The sequence below is a fragment of the Astatotilapia calliptera genome, chromosome 17 (genome assembly GCF_964374335.1).
Source record: "Astatotilapia calliptera chromosome 17, fAstCal68.1, whole genome shotgun sequence".
Lineage (NCBI taxonomy): Eukaryota > Metazoa > Chordata > Actinopteri > Cichliformes > Cichlidae > Astatotilapia > Astatotilapia calliptera.
The window spans coordinates 39,630,205-39,643,344 of record NC_137438.1 but is presented as its reverse complement, the minus strand read 5'-3'; the positions used below and the strand labels follow the sequence as shown (position 1 = coordinate 39,643,344).

Here is a 13,140-nt window from a genome sequence, read left to right as displayed (position 1 = left end):
AGGGAAAATACGTACACTGTACATCTAAGAAACAGATGCAAGGAGGTATGGAGGTATTGGACCCATCGTCGGTGCACGCTCGTGTGCCATGTAATGTGGTGTTCAGGTGAGCGTACTAAAAGTGGGTCCCGGATCGCTCTGGGCTCCAGAGAGCGTTGAGAATGCGCCACAGCCGACTTCACGCTGAGAGCAGCTGCATTCCTGACCTGCAGGTCAAAGAGCAAAGAACAAACACACGCACACATCCACTAACCTCTGGTTAAGTAAGGCACATGTACGGTACTTATGCACAAGGGTATGTGCGCGCGCTGCCTCCGACTTTCAAAGACTCGGCCGTGCTTGTCGAACTGCTGCAGCACCCAAACAGATGCAGCTGCAGGGCACGGGGAGCTATGCTAAACTCACAGTCTGAGCACAGCACGAGAGAAAGGTCAACGACGTGACCTCCTCTTTATAAATGTTGCACCACAGTTTAATGTAAAGCATGTGACTTTTGTCAGTGGCAAATATTTTTCTGCTTTAATTAGTGAATATATATATTTTATATGCTTTCAGGACAGAATAATGTTTTCATCCAAAGCTGTCAGGTGTTTATAAGCAAAAGTGCAAGATTTGGGCTCTTTTGGTCACACGAGCTCTGAGCTGCCCAAACGAGTCGACTTTATCTTTAGTCTTTATTTGATAAAGGCTTAATTTACAAGATCTAACTGATCTAATGATCTGCTTTTTTCTCACGTTGGCTTTGTTCATGTCACTTATCACATTTTATATAATATTAAGCACAAACACTTCTTAGAAAAGTGTTCACTGTGTATGACAAACAGATTTAATATATTTAGGAGCTGAGCTTTAAGCATGCTCCTCAATCAGCTCCATATAATGGAGGTCTGACCTCTGCTAACACACAAACACGCTCAGGCTTACAGGAAAGCACTAATTCAACTTCCAGCAGCTTAAACCCTGATAACCTCTTAACCAGACAAAAGGCTGATCCATGCGCTGGATGTAGGTTAAAGTTACCAAATGCTCACATGTACAAAGCTGGAAAACAAATAAATCTTTGCTGCCAATTTTTTTGTATCAGCTTTTAACTCTTTTGACTTCGGTAAATCTTCAGAGACAACGTGTTCTTTCAGAGACCACAGGGACAGCGTGTTTTGTCATTCAGGGGGAATTCCTGTAAAACCATGTGATGAGCAAACGCTTTTTGGTACATAGAGGTTCTTTAAGCCGTGCCTGCTTGGAAGCAACAGTGAATACCTCACTGCTTTTTCTCTCTCTCGCTCTCTATTTGGAGGCTGTTATTGGAAACTGTGGTTGGAGGCTCCGATTGTTTATTCTGTCCTCCCCTTTTCACGGAGACCCTCACATGACAATACTGCCGGTGTGGCAGGGAAAGCAGGCCAGGAATTCCACAGGAGTCCTGCCCACCGCCAAGACGATGGATGGATGAGTCAGGCGGCAAATTAGATTTAGAGCTGTAAGACAGAAGCCTTAAGTACACGTTGCCGTACTTTTAGCTGCCAAATTAAAGCACCAATCATCCAGCATTATCTAAAATGACCGTGCTCTTGTTATCTACGAAAACATTTTTGTGGTTGGGTTTGCGCAATGTCAAGGAAAAAGTGAACATTAGAAGTTTGCGCACTTGTTTTCATACGGGAAAGTCCACTTTAAGAATGACTAAAAGTGTCATGTAACCTTGATTAACATCTTACCAAAACTGTAAACTTCCACTGCTCCGACTGCACGCTTGACTCAGGATGTACCCCGGTTTCTGGTGTCAGAGTCTTGTGACATACGGCCAACATTCGCAATGCAGGAAGCAGTTATGATTTCCATGAAAACAATGTTTGGAAAACTGACTAGTCATATATAAACAAAACTTCTTGGAGGACGAGTTAGAGATAAGCTGTAGTGCATCCTGCTGCTTTCAAGTGTAAGGAAATAAGCATCGGGGTTATCGTAGTTAGGACATTGATTTTTATTTATTTATTTTGCCTTATCACCAAGTAAAGGAAAGTGTCGTTGTGAATATTTCTGCAGGGTTTCATTCAGTGCACGTGCAATGAGGTGCGGTCCAACAGAAAGTCACCTGAATCATTAAAAAATGTTTTAATGAGCTTTTTTACTGCAGTGAAACTAAACTGATGGCCTTAACTGTGCTGACCAGTTGTGCCAGTAACCTGCGCTGTGGTTAAGAATGAGGTAAAAGTGCGCTGTATTTGCTCATCTGCCTCCACACGCATGTGACTGTGAGTGACGTCCTAGTCTTAATCCACAGGGTTTAATACGATGTTGACCCACCTTTTGCAGCTATAACAGCTTCAGCTCTCGTGGGAATGCTTTCCACGAGTTTATGGGAAGTTTTGGCCGTTCTTCCAGATGTTCTGTTCAGGTCCAGATGTTCTGTTCAGGTCCAGATGTTCTGTTGGGTTAAGATTAGGACTCTGTGCAGGCCAGTCAAGTTCTTCCACACCAAAAAGCTCGCTCATCCATGTCTTTGCGGACCTGGTTGGTGCCCTGGTGCACAGTCATGTTGGAACAGGACCGTCCCCAAGCTGATCCACAAAGTTGGGAACATCAAATTGTTCAAAATATCATGGTAGGCTGAAGCTGAAGGGTTCCTTTCACTGGAACTAAGGAGCCGAGCCCGACCCCACACCACTAAACTTTATAGTTGGCACAATGCAGTCAGACGCTTACCGTTCCCCTGGCAAACGCCAAAGTTGTCCATCGGATTGTCAGTTGGGGAATCGTGATTTGTTACGTCAGAGAACACGTGTGTACTGCTCTAGAGTCCAGCGTGCTTTTCATCGCGATTGGTGACGTAAGGCTCGGAAGCTGCTGCTCGGCCACGTAAACCCATCACACGAAGCTCTCTGAACACGCTTCTCGAGCTGATCTGAAGGCCACATGAAGCTCGGAGGCCTGTAGCGACTGACTCTGCAGAAAGTTGGCGACCTCGGCACACCGCCTGCCTCAGCATGCGCTCTACCCGCTCTGTGACTTTACATCCTAGCGCTTTGTGGCTGAGTTGCTGTCATTCCCAGTTGTTTCTGCTTTGTTATGATACCGCTAACAGCTGACTGTGGAATATTTAGTAGTGAGGAAATTGGTGGCATCCTATCACTGAGCTCCTGAGAGCGACCCGTTCTTTCTCAAATGTTTGTAGAAGCAGTCTGCATGCCCAGGTGAATGATTTCATACACCTGTGGTCATGGAAGTGACTGGAACACCTGATTCCAGTGATTTGGATGGTCGACTGAATACTTTTGGCTATACAGCGGCAGCAGTGTGGCGACTAGAGACCAGTTATTTCAGAGAGGAAGAGTTTAAATTAAAATGACCGAAGCAAAAATGAATGAAGGCAGAGATTATTTATGTTCATGACCAGACTGGAGTGTGTACAGGAGACCAACTCGCATCTGGAGATGGGCGACCAGCAAATCCCTTTAGGACAAATAACATTAAGATTAAGGTTAGACAACTAAAACACGTGTTTACTGTTGACTGCATGGCCCCACTTCCTTATTTCCCACATCACTTCCTGTCCCTGCACTGATCATCTTCCTGACCACCATGTCTGCATAAAATCACATCATCTTCCTCCTCTTGCTCATCCAAATAAACGAAATCCTCCGTCTCGATGTGGAAAAGAAAGGTCGCGGCACCGATTGTCGGCCGTGCCTCGCGCAGGCCTGTGAGTGTGCGCAGCAGGTGTGAAAAGGAGCCGGCGGCGTATCATATAACCTTTTGACAAGTTGCTCAACAACAACAGGCGCTCCCTGTTATTATTGGGTCAACAAAGTCGGAGGAAGTCTTTGGGATTAGAGCGGAGTGGAGCGCACGAGTGTGAATGCCGTGTGCTCGTTGAGCCCCCCCCCCTCATCTTCGTTCTCTTTCAGCATAGAGGTTAACTCCCCCCACCGCCACCACCGCCGCCGCCGCCCCTACCACCCCTTTGCTCCCAGGCGGGCCCGGGGTCAGGGCAGAAACCGGCAGCCAGTCAGGCATTCTTTCTGTGTACATGTGTGTGTTTGTGTGTGGCTGCAGCCCACTCTGTGCTCTTTGACTCCGCTGCCCTTATAAGGCGAGCAGCGCCATGGCAACAGCAGGGCTTGAATAGCAGTGTCAAATCCCTCAGCACACAGACACACGCTCACTCTCCCTAAAGGAGGGAGCGAGGCAGAGACACAGAGCGGGGATTCAGAGAGAGAGAGACGAGGCCATCTCCGGGCTGCTCTCCACTGCAGCAGCAGCAGCGCCGGGCTTTCGCTGAAAGGTCTGTGACCGTGTTTTTTCCTGCGCTTGTTGTTTGCCTAATTTATTCCTGCTGGGGCCGGCAGAAAGAAGGAAAGGCAGAGAGGGGGGAAAAGGACAGGCAGAGTAGCAAAGAGTGCAACAGTACACCGTGACTCGCCGACAGGGAATGCAGAGAGAAGTTCTGGCCTCTGGTTGTTACTGCTGGATGGACAAGTACTGACAAAACAAGAGGAGGAAGAGAGAGGCAGCACTTTGTAAAGCTCTGAGAGGAGAGGCAGCTGCGGCTGAAGAGATTTCTCAACTCTGCTTTTGTTTCAGCTTGTTGTTGCTTTTTTTTCCTTCTGTGACATCTGATCCCCCGCTGACTTTAAAACAGTTGAAAGGGATCACGAGAGAAACTCAACTTCAGCCCGGACGACAGAAACAGGAGGTGAACTTTGCTGCTCCTGAGAGTGAAAGGCGTATAATTCTTTACTTATTTTCACATCAAGCCTGGACTCGAGTGCAGATAGCCTTAAATATACTTTTAGATTAATAGGCAGTCTATTCACCAGAGTTTCCCAAACTCCTCGGCTTATTTTTCGGGGCAAATCTTTTCCTGCTCTCCATCACTATCAGCCTCGACACGTCAAGAGTGAGTCTAGGCTAGAACTGGCTCTGATGAACAGATAAAAACCTCAGCACGACAGGAACTGGTTGGACGAGTTTATAAGTCAGAGCAGAGGGCAGGGCAGTTTAACCCTGCATGAAGGAGGGCTGTGTACGACTCGCCTCCCGCCTGCTCGTCCTTCCCAGAGAAAGTCGTGCGCTGAACAGAGAGGGGCAGCAGAGGCTGTTTGCCCCCCCCACACCCACACACAGACACATACTATGCTTAGGGATAGGTGAGAGTTTTTCTTTCAAAGGGCGAAGACGGAGAAAGAAAGTGAGAGGGAGGGAGTCAAAGTGTAATTTATTGTTTCCTGTGAAAAGAGCGAGGCTGCACCCTTTTCGACTGCCTGAACTCTGAACCGCACACCGTGTTTGCGTGTGCGCGTCTGAAGTTTTGTCGGACCTCGGGAAGCCAGCGTGATCAGAGGTCAGGGCGGAAAACAGGACAGAGAGAGCCGGGGATTAAAGAAGAGAGGGACGACAGAACGTGGAAAGACCCACAGGTCAGCTCGAGCTCGACCGGACGGCAAAGACGAGAAAGGTCAAGAGGCGGAATTTCCCCCCGTCACTTTGACTCTCCTCGGATCGCTGCCGTTGGAGGCGGACTCGGCTCTTTAGACTCTGAGAGCCCGTTGGAAGGCGGTGGGACGGGAGGTCTGTGTGTATGATCCACTCACGGGGCTGCACGTCTCAGAGAATATGGCCATGGTGAGCGGAGGATGGGGTAATCCCAACGGGGGCGCTAACGGACTCGGGGAAAAGGCTTACCTGAGGAGGGGGGAGGACGAGGAGGGGTCGCCCCGGGCCGGGAGCAGCGACGTGGACGTCGGCGACGACGACAAGGCCTGCGTGGTGGACTGCGTGGTGTGCGGGGACAAGTCCAGCGGGAAGCACTACGGCGTGTTCACCTGCGAGGGCTGCAAGAGCTTCTTCAAGAGGAGCATCAGGAGAAACCTCAGCTACTCCTGCAGGTAGGGACACAACACGCATTGCTTTGCACGTGGAGAATATTTTTAACCACTTTGATACAGTTAAAAACAAACCCGAGTGTTTGTTAGAATCTGTGACTCCTCCTGTAGGCAGGTGTACGGGCACAGCTGCAGCAATATATGCCCTTATATCTCTAAAGACACCGTGCACACTCTGTAATCTGATTACATTAGTGTATGACTTTCTGATAGGCAGATTAGTCCATTTCTCACTCCTGAAGTTTGCGATCCAGCCTCACAAACAGCCAAAAAAAGAGAAAAAATAACAGAAATGAAAGCACTGAAGGTCAGTCATGTGAGGATGGATTGCTTCAGAAGGTCAGCATTCCCATTATTCTTCACCGCAGGAACATTATGTTGCAACTCAGTTCTGTTACTGAGACCTCTCTCAGCCGCCCAGTAAACTTATTTCTCCTGCAGTGTGACCTCTGAGTGCAACACGTCCTTTTTTCCTTTGTGTTGTTGGTTTGTCACATCTGGGGCTGAAAGAGCTCCCAGTGAAATATTTGCAGACCTCAACCTGCTGCAAGAGGCAACGCAAGGGCGTGTAGAGCTGCTGATTTACAAAGGTCACGAGCTTCGATAGCTTTCAGCCACTCCAGCTCACTTATCATGACTCTGGGTGGGAGGGAGGGTGTCCGTGGGGACAGAGGGAGAGAAAGGAGGGAGATTTCAATCCCATACAGGAAGTTTGTTTAAGTTCAGTTCCGGCTTTCATCTTTAAATGTTTGTGTTGCACTTTGTTTGTGCAGATCAAACCGAGAGTGCCAGATCGACCAGCACCACAGGAACCAGTGTCAGTACTGCCGTCTGAAGAAGTGCTTCCGGGTCGGGATGCGCAAAGAAGGTATCAAAAGGTCAAACCTACTCCTGCTAAAGGTCATTAATAATAATAAACGGGTGGAGTTGCTGCCGTGGTGGAAGATCCCACTGAAAGGTGCACCCATCACCATGTTTGCATCCACAGTCTGATTACGACAAAAACCGAAACACTCCTGCGCCGCAGCGAGGGGAGCCACGTAATAATTACCCCTTATTCAGAAACGCTCATGTCGGCTCCTTATCTGCTGAAATTTCACAAATATTTACAGACGAGCCGGTCGTATCGGCTCGAAAGGTCACGAATGCCATGTTTACAACTTGTTGCTCTGTTGCCTTCAGCAACAAGGAATTCAGGTTTCAGGATAAGCAGCGAGTGGAAAACGTTTGAAAGCATTAGCAGGTGAACAACTTGCTTTGCCACTTGCAAACTACCGCTGCATTATTATTACCGATGCATTAATATGTAAGCTGCTTTTAGTGTTGTAGATAGCTGAGGTGGAGGCACGCGGGCGCCTTTGTTGGGCTTGATGATGACAAAGCTACATTTAAACTGGGAACTCTGATTCGCACCGAGAGAGGATGCTGGTTGCTGCTGCTTAACAGCTCTGAAGCACCTACTGGGACATTGTCCAGGTATCCAGTTATCTGTCAGCTGAAGCCTGTTTTCACTCAGATGCAGCAGCTGAGCTTCAGGAAACAGCAGAAAGCAACAATGCTTAAATGTCACACGAGGAAAACCACCGACTGACAGCCCGACTCTGCTTCATGTGCTGAAAACGGTTCATTACCTTTGTCTTGGGTGGGTGCGAGCATTTCAGCGTTTCCACCCTCAACTCGCTGGCGTCGAGTTGACTTGACAGAAACCTCAGCTGTAATTGTGCTCGGCTGTAACCTTACCCCACTTGTATTTCGGTCTGTGTCAGTGGACACCAGACGCTGTGCCATACATAGTGCGCACGGTGCAGCGTGCCAGGGGTTACATTTGGCCTGCGGTTATTAGTGAACCATGCTGAGCGTGGCCGTGACGCAGGCTGCGCTGTTTCCACATTACCTGGAAATGTGCGTCTCACCTCTGACCCAGTGAGGGAAGCGGCCGTTCAGGTTGCCTTTAGCGAGACTTTGACACCAGCGCTACGTTTGATTCGGTGTAATTTAAAACGGAAATCTGGTGCACGCAGAGCGAAGGATTTCAGATGTATAAAAGCTACAAAAGCATCTCACTACTGATTTACTTGTTACGGAGCGGCGGCGACGCACAGACACCGGCTCTTTCATCCTGTGCCGGTGCGAATCTGTATTTAGCAGTTATGTGCTGACAAACGGGCGATCGCTGCAGTCACACACACTGTGCGTGGGAGCGTTTATTAAGAGGTCACGACGGGTCCAAAGTAAACACCAACGGTGCTCGGTGCGGCCGCGGTGAGGATGAATCTAATCTGCTGCCTACAGATCGACAGCATAACTAACTTTTTATCTAATGATGACTTTTTCTGTTTGTTTTTAAACACCTGCAAAGAAACTGAGCTGTTGTAACAGGTTCACTCTGTTTTCATTTGCAACTTAATAAACCAAACAAGTGCAGAGGTCACTTACTGAGAAGCAGCACAGCAAACGATGGCCTTTGTCTGACACTGACCTGATGGATAACTCGTAAAGAGCTAATCTCCCTGCACCTGAGAAGTCAATGTTTCACGTATAGGTAAGAGGTGACCTCCAGGTGAGCAAATATATACCCAGCAAACATTTAATCCTGAGCTGAGAGAGCGTAACGTCCATGTGACTGAGACTAAGGACCAAAAGGTGATCATTGTTGTAATGGTCCTTCTTTTAAAGCAGTGTAGTTGTATCGCACCTTTCTACTCACCTGAGCATTTAAAGCCCTTTCTGCTGCTAGTCTGTGTTATCCAGTCTCAGAAGTCTCATCTGCACCGAGGACAGCAAACTCATTTTACATCGTCGGCCACATACAGCCGCCTTTAAACTTCTTTAGGCCGTTTAAGATTAAACTACACATTTAATCCCTGAGATATTTTAGGAGAAGTGCAACATTAGTTTTTCTACATAATAAAGAGAAGCTGCTGTGCGAATTAAAGAAATCTGTCAGTGTGACTCTTTGAAGGACTTCTGGTAGCTCGTTGCTCAAACTGCAAAACAGTAAAACTGAAACTTTGTGCTCGTTCACAGAAAATGTGCTTTTTCTCTCACTGTGGATCTGCTTTAAACAGATTCTGTAGGAGATAAAGTAGAAAGAAACTCTGGTGTCGTATGCATGACTGTGGGGACGTTGCTGCCCTGCTTCACCTTCCTAAATCTGTCCAGTGGGCCAAATTTGGAGCCTTTGCTGGGCCGATTCTGGGCCCCGGGCCTTATCTTTGATTCTCCCGAGCTATAGCTAAGGGCTTCCTAACATTTGCACACACCCCAGTGGATGAATCAGGTGCAACAGCGGGTTGAGTATCATGGCAAACAATATTTTGGCATGCAGACAGGAGGAGTCTTGAATAACCCGCTGCACCACCTGACCCACGGGAGTTTCAGATTTCACTAGAACAGATTTTTGGACCGAGCTAATTATGTTAGTCATGTTCTACTCGTGGACACTGTCGAGCCAAAACACCTGATTTAATAAAAGTATACTCCGTAAACTCTCGACCCCTCGAAGCTCTTCTGTGAACTGGTTTGTGTCATGTTTCAGCTGCTAGAAGTTCAGGGTGGGGTTTTTCTCAGAAGCTGGTGTTCTGCGCCTGCCCTCGGAAACATCTGTAAACTGTTCAAACCGTCATCAAAGCACATTTTTATTGACCTGTACCGAGGCGTCTTTATGGGCAAGAACATAAAGGTTGCATACATGCAGCGTGTCATTCATTTACTCGCTCTCTGGACTGAAGCGAGTGGTTTTCAGCGGTTTTCTCTCTCTGCAGCCGTCCAGCGGGGTCGCATCCCTCCATCGCACTCAGGTATCAGTCCCAACTCCCTGGCGGGTGGGATCGCGGGTGTGGGTCCAGGTCACATTGGGGCGGACTACTTCAACGGCCAGCCGGTGTCCGAGCTCATCTCCCAGCTCCTCCGGGCCGAGCCGTATCCCCCGAGCCGCTACGGGGCGCCGTACGGCCAGGCACAGATGCAGGCATCTGCGAGCGGCGCCTCCGTCATGGGCATCGACAGCATCTGCGAGCTGGCAGCCCGTCTCCTCTTCAGCACCATCGAGTGGGCCAGAAACATCCCGTACTTCCCGGAGCTCCCGGTTTCAGAGCAGGTCAGGTCTAAAGCGCGGTGACTTGCAGTCGCCAAACTGAACAACAGACACTCGTGGCTCAAAGTGACCCTTTCGCTCCACAGGTGGCGCTGCTGAGACTGAGCTGGAGCGAGCTGTTCATCCTTAACGCAGCTCAGTCGGCTCTCCCGTTGCACATGGCTCCTCTGCTGGCGGCAGCCGGCTTTCACTCGTCTCCCATGTCCGCCGAGCGCGTCGTGTCCTTCATGGATCAGGTCAGGGTTTTCCAGGACCAGGTGGAAAAGCTGAACAGGCTTCAGGTGGACTCGGCCGAGTACAGCTGCCTCAAAGCCATCGCGCTGTTTTCTCCTGGTAAGTCTGATCTTCTTCTTTCGAGGTTATGTGAGTAACTCACTGCGGCGCGATCTCTTTACTGTAAACTGAGCCCACGGTTTGGTCACAGAGAACCAAAACAAAGCTGTCGGAGGCATCACACACGTTTCTCAGAAATAAAATCACCGCTGTCTCAGGGAGGCGCTTTGATTTGGCCTCTTTGACCTCTGACATCATCAAGTAGCCCAAACCACAGACATCCTGTTACTCAGTAGTAAAGTGTAAGAATTATAAATAAACACAAACAAATGTCAAACGGGCCAAAATAAAGTTCAGATCTCTGAGTTTAAAACAGGGGTGCCAAACATAAGGTCCAGGGACCACGATCGGCCCACCAAAAGATTCCAATCTGGCCCAGTCGGAAGCTTTGGAAAATGTAAACAAGTAACACAGAAGTGAATGTTATCATTTTTCACAATCTGCAGCAGAAATGTCTATTTTTAAAGTTGGTGCACACACTTTCAGACAAAAAGCAAGAAAAACCTTTTGCACTGGTCATCAGGTGATGACACAGCCTCTGTTTTTCTGCCTTTAGACGCTTGTGGTCTGACAGACCCAGCTCACGTGGAGTCCCTGCAGGAAAAGGCTCAGGTCGCCCTGACGGAGTACGAGAGGTTGCAGTACCCCAACCAGCCTCAGCGCTTCGGCCGCCTGCTGCTGCGCCTCCCTGCGCTGCGCGCCGTGCCGGCTAACCTCATCTCCCAGCTCTTCTTCATGCGGCTGGTGGGCAAGACGCCGATCGAGACGCTGATCCGAGACATGCAGCTATCGGGGAGCTCCATCAGCTGGCCCTACGCACCGGGACAGTAAAGCCAGCTCCGGAGTGAGATCACACTGAGATGACTCAGAGCTGCGGAGGTCACTTTTTCCTCTCGTTAGCTCTGCAAAGTTTGCCCGATATGACACCAAAGCTGCTTTCAGGGAAAGAAAGTTTGATCGTCTCTAACGTTTGCAGCAGACCTCTCTCGCCCTCATTCCGGATGAACTCGGCTTTCGGTAAAACTCCTTACCGCGAGGCCACGTGCCGGCACTACCTCCTCCCCCATCGCCCCCAGTGTGACTTGAAACCAGAGTGCGCTCTGAACGAAGCCATAGCAGCGCCACTTGCTGTACGCTGCCGTGGCCGGGACGCGGCGTGCAGGTCGCACGCAAGCTGTGCGACGCTTTGTGCTGAAGTAAGAGACTTTGCTGCCAGACGAAGCATTTGTGAAGACGGCGACGCGTCGCCTCATGCAGCGCTTCACCACAGAGGAGGCTGCAGATGTATATACGACACCTGTTTTGTACGCCGTGTTCAACACAGATCAAAGTAAATCACTCAGGACTGTATGAGAAACATGAAGCTGTGCCAGCTTCAGCTCGCTCTGTGCAACGGTACCAAATCCAGCAGACAGCACAAAAAGCTTTTTTAGCCCCTTCACGAGGTGCTGGAAGGTTACAACGATCTTCTTTTCTCGTCTATATTCTGAGCTTAAAGCCGGCAGCTGAAGCCTCAAACGGGCACGAGAGCGGCGCCGACCTCCTCGACCATTTGAACTGTTTCTTTTTAGCACGTTACACAGCGCTGCAGAAGCTGCCGTTAGAAATCAAGCGAATGTACTTAAACACAGCCGGGCTCCTCGGGACGGTCGCATCCCAGTCGGACATCATTACCTCATGTTTTATACGTCGCTGACAGATGGAGATTGTATAGAGAACTATGTGTGTTAAAGATATTTACAAAGGGATCAAGGCACTGCTATCACTGTAAGCAAACAGCAAGACCCAGCGGGCAGGTCTTAGCCAGAAATAGAGATTAAAATGTTAAATGTCATGTGAGAGGACTTGAATCGTTTGAGATCATTTAGTGGAAGCTACACTGAATCAGGTGACGCCCGCTTTGCTGATTATTCTGTGTCCTGTGCTTTTGTGAGGCTAGGTGTGGTTTGAGTTGTTATTTTGTGTCAGCGGCCTCTTCGAGATGATTGTGAGCGCCGCTCTGACGTGAGAGGAACTTTGTCATTGGTGTGTTAGCGCGACGACCTGCAGCTCATTGCGATGAATTGTGATGTTTGTTTTGCCAAACTGACTGAAGTAAGACGACGAGCAGGTGATCATTTCTGTTCTTTTTATATTTCCAGTTATGTCGTTTAAAAGAAGGCGAGCGAGGCCACGAGCCCTCGCGCTGTCAGACGACTTCTCCGCTTTGATGTGAACTCCAGTGATTTGATTGTGTAGCTTTACGTTTAAAAGAATCATCTTTGTGTGACTGCGGCAAAACTGAAACATGCAAAAGACGCCCGCGCGTTATTTTTGCATTGGAAATAAACATATACGTTATTTTGAGTGGTGCATTTTCTTTCAGACGTGACGAATAACTTCATGTGTAACATGTTTGAAGAGACCACCAGGAACTAGTGTATCAGGCACGTTTACATGCAGGGGTGGAGGAGGTGGAGGAGGTGGGGTTTCTCTCAGAAAACATGAGAATTTCTCCAAATTTGGCACAAACGTGGACTAAGTGATGAGATCGTCCCTCATTCTTGGCGACTCCTCATTCGGTCTCTGGTTTGTGCACTAATTAGGACCACATTTCACACCAACGTGTAGAAAGGTGAAACAATACAGTCAAAAAGGTCAAAAGTCGATTCTGGTCAGACGTGGGTCGCGAGTGCGTCGTGACTGGTTGTTGGAAGCAATAAAACTCATTCAGCTGCTCATGACAGGTTTAAATGAACTGCTGAAGACAGATGTGTGATGGAAATAACTGATACCTGCAGCCTGAATGCGGCAGAGTATGTGCAGATTTGCATGGGCTAATGCAGC

General features: G+C 48.8%; 1 protein-coding gene across 1 annotated transcript; it reads left to right on the top strand.

Annotated features, from left to right (window-relative positions):
- Positions 1–5,484: 5,484 nt before the first annotated feature.
- nr2f6b (nuclear receptor subfamily 2, group F, member 6b) lies at positions 5,485–12,660 on the top strand. Its single transcript, XM_026147172.2, has 5 exons — positions 5,485–5,888; positions 6,659–6,753; positions 9,650–9,984; positions 10,068–10,314; positions 10,871–12,660. The coding sequence occupies exons 1-5, from the start codon at positions 5,617–5,619 to the stop codon at positions 11,143–11,145; spliced, it is 1,224 nt and encodes a 407-aa protein (XP_026002957.1). The 5' UTR covers positions 5,485–5,616; the 3' UTR covers positions 11,146–12,660.
- Positions 12,661–13,140: the final 480 nt, after the last annotated feature.